The 22384-nt window shown below is 53.0% G+C and overlaps 1 protein-coding gene across 1 annotated transcript in view; it reads right to left on the bottom strand.

Annotated features, from left to right (window-relative positions):
* Window positions 1-22384, bottom strand: part of LOC133352809 (aryl hydrocarbon receptor-like) — a 53432-nt gene that overhangs the window by 9447 nt on the left and 21601 nt on the right. Inside the window, exon 3 of the mRNA XM_061568731.1 lies at window positions 11906-12009. Coding sequence (XP_061424715.1) covers window positions 11906-12009 — 104 coding nt within the window. The remainder of the gene's footprint in view (window positions 1-11905; window positions 12010-22384) is intronic.

Here is a 22384-nt window from a genome sequence, read left to right as displayed (position 1 = left end):
GACGTGATAAGCCACTTCGTCGAACGATCATTTGTGATCGCCAGGTCATTTCTGAATGAGACCTATATAGTTCAGTGGGCCTTACCTGGTGAAATGAAAACAATAAAAGTTAAATGTAGCGTGGCACAGTGGTTTAGCTTTACGTTTTGGTTTTTGCCGGAGAAGGCGACAATACCTGTGCATACTCTTAGGTGTTTTCGGTAAAGTCACGTAGGTAAAAAATAACATTAAAATTAATAAAAGTAAATAAAAAAATCACGACGTTTCGGAGGCAACACAAGCTTCCGTCTTCAGGTGGAACCGTCACAGCACGATAGCTGTATCAAGTGACGGTTCCACCTGAAGACGGAAGCTTGTGTTGCCTCCGAAACGTCGTGATTTTTTATTTTTTATTTTACTTTTATTAATTTTAATTTTATTTTTTACCTACGTGACTTTACCGAAAAAACCTAAGAGTATGAATCTTTCCAGTCACGAAAGCTTCAAATCTATAATTCCTGTGCAGTTACCAAATCCGTAAACTGCGGTGTAGACCGTGCCTCACCACGGACTGCACGGAATGTGTATCACAGCGTACGGTTGATACATAGCAGCACCGCCGCAGTATTAATCAGGGCGGCCCGTCGGAATCGAACTGCAACCGGCGTCCGGCAGAAGTCGCCGGCTCGATTCCATCTGCCGGCGCCGCAGTTGAAACGACGGTGGCAGGATTCTGAAATCCGCCCCACGCCCTCCGTCCACCCAGCATTGATTTTAGACGGGAACACCACCACGCGAGTGTGGGTATGCCCACCGCTTCAAAGATGTCTGGGCAGTGTGGAAGAGTAGGCCAAATATCCACTCGAGGGTGCTCTCCAGAGCTCCCTCGTGCGGAGGAGCTTCCGCCAGCAAGTCGCGTGAACGTATTGCAGGGGCTGCTCCTTCACTTTTTAAATCCTTTATATTAAGTTCACTTGCTTGCTTGCGTGCGCGCTTACGACCGTGCAAATCTTTAGGTCGTTTTTTAACCCACTTCCCGTGATCCAATCGAGCTGACATTTTGCACACAGACTCGTTGTGCGTGACAAAAAATTTTCGGAAATTTTTTTCTCCAAATTTTTACACTTTTTAGGATTTTTTTAAAATATTTAATTACCAATTGCTTAATTGTGGCAGGCAATCATGACTCATAGGTGGCAGCCATCTCAAGCCAGGGGACGAGAGGACTCTAGCCGCCACGCATATAAAGGATTTATAGTAAAAATCTTTGTTTTTACGGGTTAATTTTTTACACATTTCTCATGTGCGCGCACGAGCAACCTTCGTACGGTGCACTCACAGAATCACTCGCTAGCCTTGTGGGGGAGGGTGTGTGTGGGCTGTTGGTGTGCATGTGTCAGTGAGCACCTCTAAAGGCCAGCACAGTGCATGAGGGGGGAAGTGTGGTGATCGTTGCCACCACCACGCAGAGGTCGATGATGTTTACACACCGTGCCAGCTCCTGGACCGGTTCAGATTGTCACTGCTGGTTGTTGGCCATGGCCGCGAATCGAACTCGGGTTGCTGGGTGTGTAGTGCAGTGCGTTAACCATTGCACTACTGGCCTCCCCCGAACACACAGGAGACAAAGATCCCACGTGGATAGCCTTAACAGACTGCTGGGGCAAGTGCTGTTAATCCACGACGGGGTGGTTGGTCCGCACCACACCCGCCCGCCTTTGTCTCCCCAGTGGTCACATGTACACATCGCACCAGGTAATCATTTGAGGCTGAGTCGACCTAGGGGAGGCCCAGCACTGGTTCAGATAATCGTCACTGGTGCTGACCGCGAGTGGGAATCGAACCCGGGTCACGGGGTTAGTAGCGCAGCGCGCTGACCGCTCCACACCGCCACGCACTCGCACATACACAAGACCAAGATCCCCCGTACAGCCTTAACAGACTGTTGGGGCAAGTGGCCAGCGGCGCAGGTGGATGACAAACCCTGGATTCGAACCCAGGCTCCCATCGGCACGGGCTCGGCAGCTCGCCATGGCCATCACGACCCTCTGGGCCACTCGTCCTCGTCTGTTTATTCTCTCCATTCACCTCCTCCTCCTCTCGCCCTCCTCCTCCCGATCGACGGAAGAACTCGTCTCCGCCACGAGGTGGCCAGGGACATGTTTCTATGGGGCCACTGGCGTCAATCGTCCGCGCGTTCCAACTCCCCGGGCGACTCCGTCCGACGCGGCCTGATGAGCGTCCAACGCAACGAACCCCCAATACCGGGGCAGCACTCCACCCCCCACGTGCCCCCCACCAACCCCCCCTCCACCCCCCACCTCCACCCCCACATGCCCCCCCACACCCCCCCCTCCAACCCCCCACCTCCACCCCCAACGTGCCCCCCACCCCCCCTCTACCCCCCCACCCTCCACCCCCCCAACACCCACTTCACCTCCCACCTCACCACCCACGCGCCCCCCCACATCCACCTCATCCCCCACGCGCCCCCCCCAAACCCCCCCTCCACCCCCCACGCGTCCCCCCCACACCCACCCACCTCACCCCCCACCTCCACCCCCACCCCCCCCACGCGCCCCCCCCCCACACACCCACCTCCACCCCCCACCACCACCAAATGTCATAATGGACCACTGTAGTATCGTGCGCTCGCTAATAGCGTGATCACACCTTTGTAGCCTCATCAATAATGAAGGATGATTAAGATGCCGTTAAGAGATGCACAGAGACCTTTCCCCCTATCGCCTGAGGAGGCTGCTGGGGCAAGTGCTGCGAGAGAGCAGCTCCGAAGGCCAGGGCGACACAGGCAAGCACTACGCCCGGCCGCCTTTGTCTCTCCCGTGCTGATATTTACACACCACACCAGGCACGCACTTGAGGCTGAGTCGACCTAGGGGAGTCCCATCACCAGTTCCAATATTAGCCACTGCTGTTGGTGGTAAACGGGAATCAAACCCGGACCGCCGGATTCGTAGTGCGGTGCGCTAACCAATACATAACCAATACATCACCGCCTCCCATACCGCCTTAAACAGGCTGTAGGGGCAAGTGCTGTTAGCGAGTAGCACCTATGAAAGCCGGCACGGCGCACGAGGGGGTGGGTGGCCAACACCACGCCCGACCGCCTTTGTCTCCCAAGTGGCGACGTTCACACACCGCACCAGGTACTCATTTGAAGCGGAGTCGACTTAGGTGAGGCCCAGGATCGGTTCAGATAATCATCACTAGCAGTGACTGTGATCGGAAATCGAACCCAGGTCGCCGGGTTCGTAGTGCAGCGCGCTCACCGCTACACTACCGCACCTGCCCCTACAGTCTGTTTAGGCTATACGGGGGATCTTTGTCTTTCTGTATATGTGTAAGGGTGAGCGGTGGTGAATTCAGCCCACATTTAAGCGCAGAATCAAGTATAATTTTACGAATTATTTTGTTGTTGCTTTGTGTAGTCATTGGAGACTGGGCTAAGACCATCAGCTCACTCCAAGTTGAAAAATCGACTTATGTGCAATTGCGCATCCCTCGCACCCACATCGAACGACTCGACATTGACGGCTAAATGAAACCCCACAGACTAAGACTGCGACCAACTACGGCTACGCGTCCTCCAACGGTACCGACTCGTTGGCACGCTCGTGGGAGTCGGTCGCTCGCGATCTCGACATGACCCACCAACCCCGCCTGCAATAACAATGCGACAAGCCATGGAGCCCATCTGGCGTTCACGCCGTTCTCATAGCGCAGGGCTGCGACGAGGGAGCTTTATGTTTCACAGACGGGTAGAGTCTGCACAGGAGCAACGTGGCTACGTGGGTTCACCCAATTAAGTCATTTGCGGTGTCATTTTTCAAATCTGTCACACAATGGCCAACTCCGGCGCGCCGCGGTGGCTAGGAGATGTTAATTACCTCGCCTGATATACAGGAGGTCGTGGGTTCGATCCTGACCCTGATGCCTTTGTATCCGGAGTTTGCCTCTCTCTCTCGCTCCCCGTGGTGGCATGGATTATTCTCCAGCACCTCCGGGTTTTCCCTTTCACGTTTAGAACCAACGTCACCACGCGTTTGGAGTGTTTGGCTGCCGCTATAAATGTCCACGTGATGATGGTGATGAGCCACTTGGTTGTGCTCCCATTTGTGATTGCCAGGGTCGCTTCTGAAAAGGATCGACGTAGCAGCAGCTCAGTTGGGGCCTTACCAGGCAAAACAAAACGTGGATGGTTTACAGTATTTGGCTGCCATACATTTCCACGCGACGATAAGCCCCTTCGTTGAGCTGTCATTTATGGCAAGGTCCATTCTGAAAAAAAAACTATTAAATCTCAGTGAGCCTTACGTGGTAAAATAACAAAAAGAGTTGCAAATAGTTAAAGGTAACAATTGGCAGTGAAATTCCACGTGTGAAGTTGCATTTGTTGTTTTGTATCGTGGCCTGCCATGCACCCGCAATCATTAGACCCGGGGCGGCCTTGGGGGTTCGAACCGCGAGCCCTCCGCGGCGCACGGCGAAGCGCGCCACGCGCTCGGCCCAGATTACCTCCCCCGCCCCGCCCCGCCCCCCACTCCCTGCCCCCACTCCCTGCCCCCACTCCCTGCCCCCTGTATCGTGAATCCCTTGGGTCGCAGGTGCCCACCTCCCTCCATCAGCATCGCCCCCGACGTCGCCGCCGCTGCCACCCCCGCGCGTGAAGACCGTCACAACACCCCCCCCCCCCCTCCCCCCCCGGACACCGCCCCTAACACCCCATCCACGGGGAGCGAGATTCCATAGCGCGGCACACAAACCTCGTGGCGCTGTCGCACGCGAACTACGCTCATCCTCGCAGCAGCAGCAGCAGCAGCGGTAGCAGTAGCTGCAGCAGCAGTAGCAGCAGTAGCAGTAGCTGCAGCAGCAGTAGCAGTAGCTGCAGCAGCGGTAGCAGTAGCTGCAGCAGCAGTAGCAGCGGCAGCAGCAGCGGTAGCAGTAGCTGCAGCAGCAGTAGCAGCAGTAGCAGTAGCAGCAGCAGCAGTAGCAGTAGCTGCAGCAGCGGTAGCAGTAGCTGCAGCAGCGGTAGCAGTAGCTGCAGCAGCAAGTAGCAGCGGCAGCTTTTGGCTGCTGGCAATCGAACAAAGGCGGCGGTCACCGCGTCGCGCGGCGCTTTCAGATGCGCTCCTGCGGCCGTCTGGAACGCTCTTCCTTCCCATGTTAGCAAGCCGCTGGAGTTGTGCACTCTTAAATCATCCCCATTGGAAACTAGTTTCTTTAGAACTGCTTTTTGTGTTTAGTGTTGTTGTCCTTCGCCCCGCACCTCCGATTAGCACGTTTGGCTACGTACGGTGCAAAAGAAGTTCAATAAAAAGACAAAGATCCCCCGTATAACCTGAAGAGATCGTTGGGGTAAGCGCTGTTCGCGAGCACCTATGAAGGCCGGCACCGCACACGAGGGGGTGGGTGGCCAACACCACGCCCGGCTGCCTTTGTCTCCCTATTGCCAATGTTTTGACACACCGCACCAGGTACTCATTTGAGGCTGAGTCGACCTAGGGGAGGCCCAGGACCGGTTAAGATAATCATGTCCGGTGTTGGCCGTGAACGGGAATCGAACTCGGTTTTGCCAGGTTCGTAGCGCAGCGCGCTAACCACGACACTACCGCTCCCCATGGATTCAACACGCACACACACACATACACACACATACACACACATACACGCACATACACACACACGCACAACAATAACCGCCATTCGCCACTAAGTGGCGGTGACGTCACCACTACGCTTGTGCCAGGCCAAGTGCACCCTTGAGGCCACGTGAAGTGTCGAAAGCCCGCTGGCAGGAGGTCACGGGGCAGACCCAGCAGGTGCCACGGGTCAACTGACTGAGATGACCGAGATGACTGGCTGATGCACCACCTGTGCCCCCTACTGTACAAACTTGTTGTGATTTAGCCACCCGGCGCTCCACTCGTTGTTGTGAGCGTCGCTCCTCCGCCCTCCGTTGCTGTTGGAGGGCGACTGCCTCCAACTGCCCAGTAGCGTCCTTCACGAGCCTCCTCTACAGAGGTCGATCTTGACACTGCTGGTACCAGTCATCGGCAAGTCCACTCAGCTCCACGTCCTCCTGTACCACATCACTCCATCTCTTCTCTAGCCCGTGCCGCGCCCGTTTAGCCCCCTCGATCCGGCCGAACAAAAGCTGTTTAGGCATGCGGTAGCTGGGCATGCGCGCTCCTGACCCAGCCAACGCATCCTTGATTGCCGGAGGAGCTCACCGATGGGACTTTGCCCAGATCTTTCAAGGATTTGTGAGCTCCTCACACAATCCAGCCTGGTTAAACCCAGGATGAATCGTAGGCAGGCCAGCCTAAATGTTTCCAACCGGCGAAGATGCTCCATTAGGGGGGTCCACGTTTCGCAAGCGTAGAGAAGGGAGGGAATGACTGTGGCCGAGAAGACCTGAAGCTTCGTCCGGAGCGACAGACCAGGTAGCTTCCACACAGCGTTACGCAACCGATGAAAAGATATTGCCGCCCGACTTATTCGGAGTGAGACCTCTGCTGTTAAATTGGAGCCGGTCATAAGCACACTACCCAGGTATGGTAAACTCTCCACTCTCTCCACCACTGCCCCATCACCGATTGGGAGTTGTGGGGGCGGAGTGTCCGATGGTACAAAATACCCCGGCAGGTGCTTAGTTTTGGTGGGGCTGATGGTAAGGCCCCACCTCTTAGTGGCACGCTCCAGTCTCAGCAGCAGCGTCTCCAACTCCTCCTCTGAATGAGCAGCTATTACCAAATCATCGGCAAGTCTCAGACTCCGGATCGCCTTCAGTACTTCCTCAACAGATGGAACCTCAGCTAGCCACTCACAGGGGGTGACCTCTTCCAATATTTGAGGCACCGCAGCCTCAGCAGGGTTATCCCCACTTTGTGCCACGATTTTTTCCTGGCTGAGGGATTTTCCCTCCCCCAGGACCTCACAGAAATGTTCAGCAAATCTGCAAACCTGTTCCTGGGGGTCGGAGATTGGATCACCGTTTTTTCCCATAATGATGGTAATAGGTGTGGCGCTGCAGGTTATTTTTTTGATGGAGTTAAATAGTAAACACACACGCACACGCACATACGCACACATACATACGCACACACACACACACGCACACACACACGCACACACACACACGCACATACACACACACGCACACACACACGCACACACACACATACACACACACGCACACACACACACGCACACACACACACGCACACACGCACACACACACGCACACACGCACACACACACGCACACACGCACACACACACACGCACATACGCACATACGCACACACGCACACAGACGCAGACACTTCTTCTGCAACCTCCGATTAGCACGACTGGCCACGCCGGGTGCGAAAGATGTTCCACGTCCGTACGGCAAACCCGTCTCTCACTCCCGACTCCCTCCCTCCGAACGTCAACGTCTCGCGCGTTCCGCCCATTTCGTCTCCACGGCGGCGCCTGGGTCAAGGGTGTCCCGGCAGCAGGAGCGCGCTGGGCCCTCTCGCCCGGTGATGCGACCACCGAATTGTGCCGGTGTAAGGCGCTCCGGAAAGTTACACGGCTCTGGTCAAAGATTCCCCAGTAGCAGTCCGGTAACGCTTGGCGCGGCAACCTGCTGTTCACCCAGCACCGATGAAGGCCGGCACGGCACGCCAAAGGGGCGCTGTGGGTGGCCAGCCCAACGGCCTTTGTATCCCCTGCGCTGATGTTTGGAACACTGCAGGGACCCATTTAGGTGTCAGTGGACCTTTGGCCCAGGACTGGTGCACAAAGTCGTCACCGTTATTGGCCGTGAGCGCAAATCGAACTGGGGTCGCCGGGTTCGTAGTGCAGCGCGCTAACCGTTGCGCCACCGCTCCTCTTACACACGCACACTCTCCTGCACGCATTCTGTGAGTCGCTACTGACACAACCGAGCTGCTCTCGGTGTAGTCCACCCCTCCCGGTGTCGTCCACCAATGAGGTCTCTTGTAATTAGCGGCCCTCGCTCTGTCTCGAGAAGCAATTCCTTGGGATTTGGGCATAAAACACTCGACTTGTAGTCTGGCAGTTCATTAACAGCTGTTCATTAATAACAATTAAGACAACCCCACAGGAAATCCTAATAACCCCCCCCCCCCTCACCTCGCACCCACCTCCCCCAGTGGAAATAGATGTAAATGATCATTCCCACCAACAACATTATTGGCTCGCTCCAAATGTCGGCCACACGCTCACGGGAGCTGGTGGGGGGGGGGGGGGCTGGGGGGGGGGAGCTGGGTGGGGGGGTGGTGGTGGCGGTGGTGGTAGTGGCGGTGGACGTACTCCGGCCGTCAGCAGCGACGATTCAACGCCGCGAAATCGTCCCGCGGCTTCTCTGGGCCCAACAAGCACACTGAGAACCACGCGCATTGTCCTTAACCATAGAGACTAATTGGGTTGAGTTGAGAACTGCCGAAGAGGTCTTGCCTGTGAAGGGAAGCAGAGTATCTGATAGAAACCGGGATAGTTTGTAAGTAGGAGAGTTTATAGTCGACACAATGGGTCGTAGCGGGGTGCCTTCTTTATGGATCTTGGGAAGACCATAGAGTCTGGGAGGTCTTGCCGCCGATGGTTTTAGAGAGGGACGTTTGCTTGGTTCGATTAGGGAAGTCGAACTCGTGATGATGCTGTTGGTTTTTGTCGTTAGGCTTTTAGTGGGATCGTTTTTACTTTTGGAGTAACTCCCATCATTAAGTAGGTCCAGGATTTTGTTGTTGTATGAATCTTTATCCATGATGACCGTGGCATTGCCCTCGTCTGCCGAGAAGATGACTATATCATCTCTCTTTTTTAGGTTCGCGAGTTCAGAGCGTTCGTTTTTGCTGATGTTACTAGTGGGTTTCTTAGCATTCTTAAGAATAGTAGCTATTTCAGCTCTTGCTACATCCGCATGGATGTGTCCTATGCCTCTGAGGGCTACATCAATCTGAGAAATGACATCCTCTACTGGTATATATTAGGGGTGACGGCGAAATTTAGTCCTTTGGCCAGTACCGTTTTTAGATTAATCACGGTCTTGTTAACATTCAGCTTTGTAATGTGTGGCTCTGGTTTCTTTTTGGGTAGGAGGTTGAATTTAGAAATCAGGTTAGCTTTGCATTTGGCTGACATTGAGTCAGCAGAAGCAGAAGTCATGTTATCAACGTGGTTCCAATCGGAAGGTGACATTTTTTGTGTTAACATTAAATGTGTTTGTAAGAGAGTCTTGTCTAAATCATCGAGTTCAGATCGGAGTAACCTTATTCTCTCCGAGATTAGTGATAGGCTAGCTTTAAATAAGATCTGTTTAGAGTTCGGTAAGGACACAGCAGCGGATGTGAGTGTGAAAGCGATGGGTATTACCTTGTTATCTCGGCATCTCTTGAGGAAGGCCAGTGTCTCGAGAAACCGGATTCCCACCACCACCCATCTCAAAAGAATCCTCTCATCAAAACGCTATACCACAGAGCCCATGGCATTTCTGACCAACACCATCTGGCCGGCGAATTAAGACATGTACATCGGGCCCTCAGGATGAACAGATACTCTGACCGCACCATACGCCAAGCTGTTTCTCCCACCATACAGAAACAGCCACATGAAACTCCGACCAAAACTATCACGTTACCATACATAGCAGGCGTGACCAAAAATATCTCCAAAATTCTAAACAAACATAAGATCCAAGTCCGATTCAGTACAGTGCATAAAATCCGTGATCTGATTCCATCTGTGAAGGATGTCGTTCCTGACTTACAGTATCCTGGAGTCTACAAATTGAGTTGCATTTGTGGTGATTGCTACATTGGAGAAACGAAACGTCATGTTTCTGATCGTGTCCGCGAGCACAAGTCAGATCTGAAACACGGCAGAACTGATTTTTCGGCTGTTGCCGATCATTGCTACGACTCTGTGGGCTCTCATGAAATTGTCTTTTCCGAGACCAAGGTGCTCTGCAAACCTCCTGGCTACCATCAAAGGTTTGTACACGAAGCCATACAACTATACAAACACAGACATAATTTCAACCGTGATGAGGGTTACAAACTGAGTAATCATTGGAAAGATGTGATTAACCATGCAAAAAAGATGTAACTACACTTATTTGGACCATCTTATTTGACAGACAACTATTACAGGTTATTGATAGACAGCCAGTTTTTTGTTTTACCAGTTTTAGTTTTTACTTGCTTTCTTTTTTCACACTTTTGTTATGTATGCTAGGTGTTAGTTACAAACCGCACCTCTCCATAACAAAGGCTCAGTCCTTTGTTATGCTGTCTATTCTTAGTCTTAAGCCTCACCTTACCATATTAATAAAAAGTGTGCCGTTCCTGGCCCTTCCCCCCTCAACCATTATATATACGGGGTGGTATTTCTTGTGATCTCTCATTTACTTGATAGAGCTGTCGTGGCTGTGACGGTTCCACCTGAAGACGGAGGCTTGTGTTGCTTCCGAAACGTCGTGATTTTTTTTATTTAGTTTCATTTTACTTTTATTAATTAAAAATATTTTACCTACGTGACTTTACCGAAAAAACCTAAGAATATGAATCCTTGCAGTCACGAAAGCTTCAAATCTAGAATCACCTGTACTGTACCTGCAACACCACCTGTACTCTACTTGTAACACCACCTGTACTCTACCTGTAACACCACCTGTACTCTACCTGTAACACCACCTGTACTCTACCTGTAACACCACCTGTACTCTACCTGTAACACCACCTGTACTGTACCTGCAACATCACCTGCACTCTACCTGTAACACCACCTGTACTGTACCTGCAACATCACCTGTACTGTACCTGCAACATCACCTGTACTCTACCTGTAACACCACCTGTACTGTACCTGTAACACCACCTGCACTCTACCTGTAACACCACCTGTACTCTACCTGTAACACCAACTGCACTGTACCTGTAACACCACCTGTACTCTACCTGCAACACCACCTGTACTCTACCTGTAACACCACCTGTACTCTACCTGTAACATCACCTGTACTCTACCTGTAACACCACCTGCACTCTACCTGTAACACCACCTGTACTCTACCTGTAACACCACCTGCACTCTACCTGTAACATCACCTGTACTGTACCTGCAACACCACCTGTACTCTACCTGTAACATCACCTGTACTCTACCTGTAACACCACCTGTACTGTACCTGTAACACCACCTGTACTCTACCTGTAACACCACCTGTACTCTACCTGTAACACCACCTGTACTCTACCTGCAACATCACCTGTACCCTACCTGTAACACCACCTGTACTCTACCTGTAACACCACCTGCCCTGTACCTGTAACACCACCTGTACTCTACCTGTAACATCACCTGTACTCTACCTGTAACACCACCTGTACTCTACCTGTAACACCACCTGCCCTGTACCTGTAACACCACCTGTACTCTACCTGTACATCACCTGCACTCTACCTGTAACACCACCTGCACTCTACCTGTAACACCACCTGTACTCTACCTGTAACACCACCTGTACTCTACCTGTAACACCACCTGCCCTGTACCTGTAACACCACCTGTACTCTACCTGTAATATCACCTGTACTCTACCTGCAACATCACCTGTACTGTACCTGTAACATCACCTGTACTCTACCCGTAACATCACCTGTACTCTACCTGTAACACCACCTGCCCTGCACCTGTAACACCACCTGTACTCTACCTGCAACACCACCTGTACTCTACCTGCAACACCACCTGTACTGTACCTGCAACATCACCTGTACTGTACCTGCAACACCACCTGTACTCTACCTGTAACATCACCTGTACTCTACCTGTAACACCACCTGTACTCTACCTGTAACATCACCTGTACTCTACCTGTAACATCACCTGTACTCTACCTGTAACATCACCTCGCCCTCTGCGATGCTCCCCAGCGGCAGGGCAGACGCCGTCGCTGCTGCTTCGGCTCCCGGACTCCACTCGGTCGGGGTGAGGTGCGAGGCTGCTGGTGGTGGTGGGGGGGTTGACAACACAACAACACGCTTAGAGCAATGGGGGGTGGGCAACTTTTTTTACAGCACAACAAGAGCCACATTCGCGTTTGCCTTTGAATAAAATCCACGCCTGTCCACCCCTTAGCAGTGCCCTGGTACAAACCAATTCACAGCTCGTTGGTCACCACGTGCCTTTATACATCTCAACGTTCGTTCTACAAAGTCCCATCACAAGGGAGAAACACGATCAAAAGGGTTTAAAAAAAACACGTGTTGGGGGCCGTCCATAAATGACGTCACGCACCTGGGGGGGGGGGGGGGGGTCAGACATTTGTGACGATTTGTGACGAGGGGGGGGGGTGAGAAATGTGATGTCACATCAAAATGCGCAACTTTAAATAAATATAGACAACACGTTCTACTTAATTAAATAGACGTTTTAATAAATGTTTTCTCCTACAACATTAAATACGCACTACAATGACAATATTTTAAAGCGATTTGAAGCATGTTTTTTTTTTTGGGGGGGGGGGGGGCAGAGCTTTGTGACGTCATATTTGAGGGGGGGTCTGACTTTTTGTGACGTCGTGTGGCGAGGGGGGGGGGGTCGAAAATCGTCGAAAATCGCATGACGTCATTTATGGACGGCCTCTTGCCCATATTGAAACGTCCTGTGACCCCCCCCCCCAATCGATTTACCCCATTTCTGTTTTAAATAAACCTTACTTCAAATATATGACACTTTTGAGAATTAAATGGGGGGGGGGGGGGCACAAGACATCTGGACCACGCCGCACTGTGTTTTATGAAAGAGCAAAGGCGCAAGCCCTGCAATGGCTTGCACACTCCACTGCTGGCGGAAGGCTCTCCACTGAAGGGAGCTCTCGAGAGTAATGTTGGCCTACTCTTCCACGGAAGAAGTGGAATGACGCTCTATGAATACTCCGCATTGTACGTTGGGCGACGAGCCTCAAGTTCTGCAGTGGCCCACAGACGTCATGCGACATCGTTAGCAGGAGCGGGTCCACGTGTTTACGCGCCTGCGCCCGTCCCCATAGCAGGGTGAGATTTCAGCAACTTGCCCCGACAATTCTTTCAGCTGCCGCCCCGGGAGAGTGAATCTGTTATAGTCGAAGGGGTTTTTTGGGGGTGAGATCGCGTTGGTTGTGAATGTGTCGTTAAACCCGCCACATCCCCCGTGCGTGTGTTTACTCTCCGGCACACCGGGGTGCTGGACTAGAAACTAATTGGCACTTTTTGTTTACACGACAAACCTTGCCGATTGGCCGCGTCGGGTGGTGGCGGGTTGAACGACACATTTATAGTTTACGCGATCTAACCCACGAAAAAAATACTCGATATTATGGATATAATACTGGTAGAAACCTCCTGGTTACACCAGCCCACAGGGGATTATTGTGTCCGTCCGTCGTGCAGGGAGGGGCTGGGTGTGGAGGGACGGGCTGGGTGAGGATGGGAGGGTGGGGAGGAGCTGGGTGGGGAGGGTGAAGAGGGGCTGGGTGGGGAGGGGCTGGGTGGGGAGGGAGGGCTGGTTGGGGGGTGGGAGGGGTGGGGCTAGGTGGGGAGGGGCTGGTCACCCCGTGGTGCCCTTATAAAACTCAACGTTTAACCTACTCACGCCGGCTTGTGCCCGCCCTCACAGTCGGGCATATTTGCGGAATACACCACGCCCGCCGTTGACCCTGGCCATTGACCGAGCAACCCAACGTTCCTACCAGCTCCCTCCGCAGGACAATGTGTTACTGGTCGCACAAGCCTACGACGACTACAGCTGCGTGTCAGATTGCATCTAAGCGGCCATCTCCGGACTTTCCCAAGTCCAGCAGGCGCACATTGCAACCCCCACCGCACCGCACCCAACTCCACCGCACCGCACCGCACCGATCCTCCCCATTGGAGACGGAGGAGGCAGCCGCCACCAGAGCGCTGCGGGCGAAGAGGCAGCGGCAAGTCGACGGTGAAACGTCTCCGGTTCGAACGCGTCCCTCGGGCTACGGGGGCGGTGATGATGATGGTGGTAGTGGTGGAGGCGGGGGAGTGGGGGGGGATGCCATGCGCACACAACGGCGGGCAGCAGCAAAACAACGTCGGCTAAATATAGCGAGGAGGTGGGTGGGGAGAAGGCCGCTTGCAGACTCGCGGCGGCGGGCGTGACCAGTGAGTTGGCAGCCGCCGAGTTTGACCTCCCGGTAGGGGGGAGAGGTCAACCTGGTCTTGCTGCCGAGTCGGAGCTCCGGACCAGCTGTGCGGGCGGTCATCATCCTCCGTTGGTGGCCACGAGCCAATGGTGGAAATTCCACATTCCTATGGCAGGTGCACTATGCAGGAGAGATGCTGTTGAATATGAGCAGGGCTGTATTTGTTTTTTTTTTATCTACGCCGGAGTGACGCATTTGAGTGGAGACCCGAGACTCGGATTTTGATTGACAGCTTTTAAATGTGAGCTGCGTGCTCCAATCAATGAAACCAATTCCACATTGTTATCATGGGGAAAGTTTCCGTATTGCACACACAGACAAAGGTCTCCCATGGAGGCTGTCGGAGCAAGTGCTGTTGGTGAGAATTTAACATTCGTACTCTTAGGTTTTTTCGGTAAAGTCACGTAGGTAAAAATTTAAAATAAATAATAAAAATAAATAATAAAATGACAGAAATAATAATAGAAATAAAATAATGAATCACGACGTTTCGGGCGCAACACAAGCGTCCGTCATCAGGTGGGACAACCACAGCACGAAACAAATGCTGAAGTGGACACTCGCACAAAAAAGACAAAATATCCCCCATATAGCGTTTGAAAGACTTGTGGAAGATGTCGTTTGTGAGCAGCTATGAAGGCCGAAACAACACACGAGGTGTTGTTTGGCCAGCACCACGCCCGGTCGCCTTTGTCTCCCCAGCGCTGATGCTTTATAGGGAGAGGCCCGGGACCGGTTCAGATATTCGTCATCGACGTTCACTCAGCGGGAATCCAACTCGGGTGGCCAGGCTCGTATCGCAGCGCGCCAACCGCCACGACCAGCCCACCACGAAGTTCTTCGTCTACTGCACACACTCAACATCAGCCACCATTCACCACCAAGTGGCGGTGGCGTCACCACAGAGCTTGTGCCAGGCTAGGTGCACGACAAGGTCACGTCAGGTGTTGAAAGCTCGCTGACAGGAGGTCACGCGACGGACGGGAGGTCACAGGTTGACTGGCAGATCCATCAGCTGTGCCCCCCGCTCTGCCACCTTGCTGGGATTCGCACACAAGGCAAAATACCCCCGTATAGCCTGGCGAGACGTTTTGGGCAAGGGCACGTGGACTACAGGACGGTTCGTTTTCAGACCGGCACTTCTATAGTTTAAGTTTGACCACTACTCACACACACACACGCACAAAGACAAAGATGCCCCGTATAGCCGTTAACAGGCTGTTGGGGCAAGTGTTGTTAGCGTGCACCTACGAAGGCCGGTACGGCACACGAGCGAGTGAGCGGCAAGCACCACGCCGGGTCCGCCTTTGTCTCCCCAAATGCTAACGTTTATCCACGGCACCAGGTACTCGTTCAAGAAGTACAAAGACAAAGATCCCCAGTGTAGCCTTAACAGACTGTTGGGGCAAATGCTGCATATGGACAAAGATCACCGCTATAGCCTTAGCAGACCGTTGGGGCAAGTGCTGTGTAAATATCACTCCTATAGCATTAACAGACTGTTGGGGCAAGTGCTGTTAGCGAGCACCTATGAAGGCGGGCACGTGAGCGGCTGGGCGGCCAACACCACGCCGGGTCCGCCTTTGTCTCCCCCCGAGTGGCGATGTTTTGACACAGCGTGCACCTAGGTACGGACGAACCCCCCCCCCCCCCTCGCACGCACCCCCCCAGGATGCCTGAGCGATTGTGGAAGTTGAGGAATGCCCGCTAGCCCGGAGCAGGCTCGGCTCGGAGCCAAGGGGAACAGCTTCTCGCCCTAATCAGAGCTGCCCCGCCAAGCTGCTGCTGCTGCTGCCGCCGCTGCTGCTGCTGCTGCCGCTGCTGCTGCTGCGAGGCGAATTGGGAGCGAGCTGGGCAAAGGGCGCTCAATGGGAAGGGGTTGGTTCCTGTTGTTGCTGGCAGGCTCGGCACTGCGTGTGGTGGGTGGGTTGTGGGGGGGGGGGGGGGCGGCTATTGGGGGGCTGGGGTGCGGTGGATGAGTGGGGGCGGGGGGGGGGCTATTGGAGGTGAGGTGGGGGGCTATTGGGGGTGTGGTGGGATGGGTGTGGGGGCTATAGTGGGGCGTTGTGGGACCTGGTGGACGTGGTGGGTGTGTGGGGGGGGACCACGGTAATTGGACACAGACACACAGCCTCGATGCGCTCCTTGTGGCCGCAGGCCTCTGCACACCGCGGCGCTGCCCGCTGCTGCTGCTGCTGTTCAGTCTGCACCGCCGCCGCCGCGTGCCTCAGCGTCGTGAGCAGTCGTGACCCCGGGTTTACGTCTCGCAGCCCCACACCCCACACCACCCCTCGCTTTCTTACGACGTTTCGCGACTACGTCGTCACTTTATTACGGACACCGGCGACTGCCCGCGACTCGTGATTAGCGTCGCCTGCCGGCATCGTCCGTCCGTCCCTTTCCCGTTCTCCGTCGCCTCTCACCCTTTCGCATCCACCACCACCACCACCACCTCGAACTACCACCACCACCACCTACTACTACCACCACCACCACCTCCAACTACCACCACCACCACCTCCAACTACCACCACCACCACCACCTACAACTACCACCACCACCACCACCTCCAACTACCACCACCACCACCTCCAACTACCACCACCACCACCTCCAACTACCACCACCACCACCTCCAACTACCACCACCACCTCCACCTACAACTACCACCACCACCACCACCACCTACAACTACCACCACCACCTCCAACTACCACCACCATCACCACCACCTCCAACTACCACCACCACCACCACCTACAACTACCACCACCACCACCTCCAACTACCACCACCACCACCTACTACTACCACCACCACCTACTACCACCACCACCACCTACTACTACCACCACCACCACCTCCAACTACCACCACCACCACCTCCAACTACCACCACCACCTCCACCTATAACTACCACCACCACCTCCACCTACAACTACCACCACCACCACCTCCAACTACCACCACCACCTCCACCTACAACTACCACCACCACCACCACCACCTCCAACTACCACCACCACCACCTACAACTACCACCACCACCTCCAACTACCACCACCACCTCCAACTACCACCACCACCACCACCTACAACTACCACCACCACCACCTCCAACTACCACCACCACCTACTACAACTACCACCACCTCCAACTACCACCACCACCACCACCACCTCCAACTACCACCACCACCACCACCACCTCCAACCACCACCACCACCTCCAACTACCACCACCACCACCTACAACTACCACCACCTCCAACTACCACCACCACCACCTCCAACTACAAACCCCGTAAATCGCTTCTGAAAAAGAGCTACATTGCTCAGTGGGCCTCACCTGGTCAAATAAAATAATCAAATAGTTGAGTTTTAGTTTAAATCGGGGTTCTACTGCGCGTTCTGTTCCTGTCTTCTTTCCCAAAGTACACCGAGGCCGAGCGCTTGTCAAGATAATCACAGAACAACGTCTTTCATCTTGACGTTTGTACCGCGCACACATTGGACTTCTATAGAGGCGCATCCAGGCGTGGGGAATTCAATTACAGAGAGAGAGGGTTCAGTGACTTTCACACTGCTGGAGCTGCGACAGGGTCTCTGTGTGAGTCTATGGGTCTCTGTATGAGTCTATGGGTCTCTGTGTGAACCTATGAGTATCTGTGTGAGTCTATGGGTCTCTGTGTGAGTCTATGCGTATTTGTGTGAGTCTGTGGGTCTCTGTGTGAGTCTATGGGTCTCTGTGTGAGTCTATGGGTCTCTGTGTGAGTCTATGGGTATCTGTGTGAGTCTATGGGTCTCTGTGTGAGTCTATGGGACTCTGTGTGAGTCTATGGGTCTCTGTGTGAGTCTATGGGTATCTGTGTGAGTCTATGGGTCTCTGTGTGAATCTATGGGACTCTATGTGAGTCTATGGGACTCTATGTGAGTCTATGGGTCTCTTTGTGAGTCTATGAGTCTCTGTGTGAGTCAATGAGTCTCTGTGTGAGTCGATGGAGGGAGCGCGTTCCAGGTGACGTTGGCCGAGTCTGGCTCGAGAGGCTCAGGGCTCGATGAGGAGGAGCAGGAGGCCACTGGAGGCCGGGCGGAGGGTGCGGGGTGGATCGTGCGCCGAGACGGCCGGGGCTCACTCGGCGGTGCGGATACACTGGCCAGGCGGAGAGCAACACGACATCCGCGTCCGATTTCTCAACCGACGAAATCTTCTCGCTCGCGCTGGGCGGCATGATTCCATTGCCGGCTGTTTTTCCATTGCCGAGCCGGAACCAAGCCACGAAGATACGCTGACGTCACAATCATGAAGGCATCTGAATGCCACTCGGGGCCCAGCAGGGATTCCTCACTCATCGAGGGGGTTGAGGAACGTCGGGGCCCACGTGACGTCAATCACGTGGGTGGGCAAAACAAGACGGTGCATTCTGCACCTACGTTGCAAAAACCTTTAAATACGCGATCCGTAATTGATCATTTCTTGAGGCAACGTGATGATCTGGCCACAGTTGTGTTGTAACACCCCCCACCACCCGACATAGCCAGAGAAATTAATTCGTTTCGGCTCACAGGCAAAGTTAAGGAACAACGTTCACAGCTGGATTGAGCGGCGATTAGATTCGTGACGTTTCGCTTGAAGCTGCGTCCAGCATCTTCAGGACACCATTCAGGAATTCAGATTAAATTCTGAAATTTGCTCAGATTATTATCGGGGCACCGCGGTGGCGAGATGTTAACTACCTCACCTGGTAAGCAGGAGGTCGTGGGTTCGACCCTGACGCCTGCTGTATATTTGGAATTTGCATGTTCTCCCCGTGGTCGTGTGGAATTTTTTCTGGGTCTGTTTCATTCCCCTCCACGTTTATAAACACGCGTTCATAGTAGTTGTCTGCTGCTATACATTTCCACGCGATAAGCCACTCCGTCGAGCTATCATTTGTGGCCAGGTCGCTTCTGAAAAAAACCCGATTAAATCTCAGTGAGCCTTACGTGGTAAAATGAAAAATAGTTCCAAATAGTTAATAGTTAAATGTGACAATTGGCAGTGCAATTCGACGTGTGAAGTTGTATTTGCTGTTTTGTATCGCGACCTGCCGCTCCTGGACAGCTGTGAAAAAGCGCTTCATAGCTCATCGGATTCCTCCTCCAGTTTAAATAAACATTCTGATCTTGATGTGCATTTCCAGTCGTCTAATGTACACGTGACTAGGAATCGGCTGTGTTTTGGCCGTTACACGCGGATAGCGTGTTTATTTAAAAGTTTGTCAATTGTATTGAGCATAACCATCACGAGGTCACGATAGAGGGAGGTCAAGAGAGACCTCTGGAGTGGTGGGGGTAGTGGGGGGTGGTGGTGGGGGGTGGTGGTGGGCGGTGGTGGGGGTGATGGTGGTGGGGGTGATCGGGGGTGGTGGTGGGGGGTGGTGGGGATTATGGTGGTGGGTGGTGGTGGGGGCTGGTGCGGTGGTGGGGGTGGTGGTGGGTGGTGGGGATGGTTGGGGGTGGTGGGGGTGGTAGGGGGTGGTGGTGGGGGTGGTGGGGGGTGGTGGGGTGGTGGGGGTTGGTGTGGGTGGTGAGGGGTGGTGGTGGGGGGTGGTGGTGGTGGTGGAGGGGGTGGTGGTGGTGGTGGGGGGTGGTGGTGGGTGTGGTGGGGGGTGGTGATGGTGTGGGTGGCGGTCGGTATTAGTTGGTGGGGTGGTGGTGGAGGGTGGTGGTGCATCCGTCTGCCAGTAGGGAGCGGGGGGTGGGGATTGCTGCTGCTGTGAGTGATCTCAATTGAGTAAATTGCGGTCTAATTATTATTATTTTTTACAAATTTGACAAATTGGAACTCTGACGCTGGCAAAAGACAAAGATTTCCCCGTGTCGCCTTAACAGCCTTTTGGGGCGAGTGCTGTTAGCGAGTAGCATCTATGAAGATCGGCGCGGAACACAAGGGTTGTGGGTGGTCAGCACCACGCCCGGCCGCTTTTGTCTCCCCAGTGGCGATATTTACACACATCGCACCAAGTGCACGTATTAAACTGAGTAGACCTAGAGGACGCCCATAACCAGTTCAGGTAATTGTCACTGGTGTTGGCCTTGAGCGGGAATCGAACCCGGGTCGCCAGATTTGTAGCGCAGCACGCTAACCGCTACACTACCGCTCCCCAGTTGAGTTGCAAACTGCAACCAAAACAATTTGAACCCCAAAAAAAAACCTACCCGTAGCTGGCAGCAGTGTAATTACGGATGTCCATCACAGTAATAGGAACTAATGCTCCATAAATAACCATCCATCATGGGCCGAGCTTCTTGCACAGTTGGCGTTGATTGCTCGTAAATTCTCGCCGGTTAGCAACAATAACATACGGCACGGGTTACTTTTGAAATCCATTTTTAAAAATAAGTAGCAACGCGAGTCGCGCTGCACTGGACACCGTATGCGTTTACAGAAAGTCGAACTTTTGTTCTTAGGGGAAACTGCTGTCCTTTATCAGCCTCAACGTTGTTGTTGTATGAGCAGCAGTTGCTTAAGCTGAAGGCAAAGGCGCAGTCCTGCAATTACCTTGCCCGCACCACTGCAAGTGGACGTGGACCTACGCTGGAGTGATCTCCAGAGAGACCCTCAGAATTCTAGATTTGAAGTTTTCGTGACTGCAAGGATTCATACTCTTTGGTTTTTTCGGTAAAGTCACGTGGGTAAAAAATTTAAATAAATTAAGTCACAGCTGTGACGGTTCCACCTGAAGACGGAAGCTTGTGTTGCCTCCGAAACGTCGTGATTTAATTTATTAAAATGTTTTACCTGCGTGACCCTCCGAATGTTTCTTTCCGTCTGGCGAGATGCGTTGTGAAGACGCGGTTACCCACACCTTGCCCCACCGCGCCTGACCCCGCCGATCGTTCAACTGCGGCGTAGCCACAGCTGGACCCCGGGGTCCCACAAGCCCCCGGCTCTCGCGTAAACTTCATTGCGACGTCGTTTCATGTCTGTTGAAGGCGAACGACACGGCGATCTGTTCCTCTCGACGAGCTCTGCACGATGCGCTAATCAAAGTTTCAAAGTTTTGTTTGTGACTACGGCAATTTTGGCAACGACGGGTGCTTGGGGAAGAACGAGAGGATAGATTTCTGGTGGGTCGCGGCATTGATTTGCGCGGTGGGACGGAGTCGCCAAAAAACGTCTTCAATCTTGATTTGAAGCTTTCGTGACTGCAGGAATCCATACTCTTTAGTTCTTTCGGTAAAGTCACGTAGGTAAAAAAAAATAATAATAGTAAAAATAATAAAAAATAACTATATTAAATCACTGTGATTTCATTTAGTTCTTTTTTTTCTTTTTTTCATCTACGTGAATGTCTTCATTAATTACGATTTTGACTTCCGTTGATTCTGGACCCCGGGGTCCCGCTATGAAATTCATTTGTACCGACGCTGACTCGACAGAAGCGGAGAGGCGGATTTAAGAAACTCGCTCCCCCATTGTTTCAGCTGCCGCGCCATGGAATCGAACCGGCGCGTCCTCTGGCTCGCTGCTCACCGTTGCACCACTTTGGGCTTCTTCCCAACAGCCGCGACTTCGAGTGCGATCGGGTCCTGGAGACGCCTGTTGCCTCTTGGAGAAGGGCTGGCTTCGTGACGTTTTTTTCTAAATCAAGGAGCCACCGTCTCGTGTTCACATTGGCATTGGGGGGGGGGGGGGGCTCTTGAAATATTGAGCGTTGTTGCTTTTAGTTACCGAATTCTAAACTGACGTCTCTTCTTGTTATCTGGCTGTCGTCTGAGGATGCCGGCTTGTTGTAATTACCGGCGATCTCTCCGACACACAACCGGTGTAGTGCTGTACTAGTACACTACAATATACACTACACTATACACTACACTATACACTACACTATACATTACACTATACACTAGTGCTGTACTAGTATACTACATTATACACTACACTATACACAACACTATACACTACACTATAATTGTAAATGTTGCAGTGGGTTTACTCTCCGACACACAACCAGTTAGTGCTGTACTAGTATACTACACTATACACTACACACTACACTATACACTACACTATACACTGCACTATACACGAGTGCTGTACTAGTAACTAATTTGCACGTTCTGTTTACGTAACAAACCCGTGCTAATTGGCCGTGTCGGGTGGTGGCGGATTTAA

This window comes from Lethenteron reissneri, chromosome 5 (genome assembly GCF_015708825.2).
Source record: "Lethenteron reissneri isolate LAM-NWPU_2019-01 chromosome 5, ASM1570882v1, whole genome shotgun sequence".
Classification (NCBI taxonomy): domain Eukaryota; kingdom Metazoa; phylum Chordata; class Hyperoartia; order Petromyzontiformes; family Petromyzontidae; genus Lethenteron; species Lethenteron reissneri.
The sequence above is the reverse complement of the archived record's forward strand: the minus strand, read 5'-3'. Positions and strand labels throughout refer to the sequence as shown.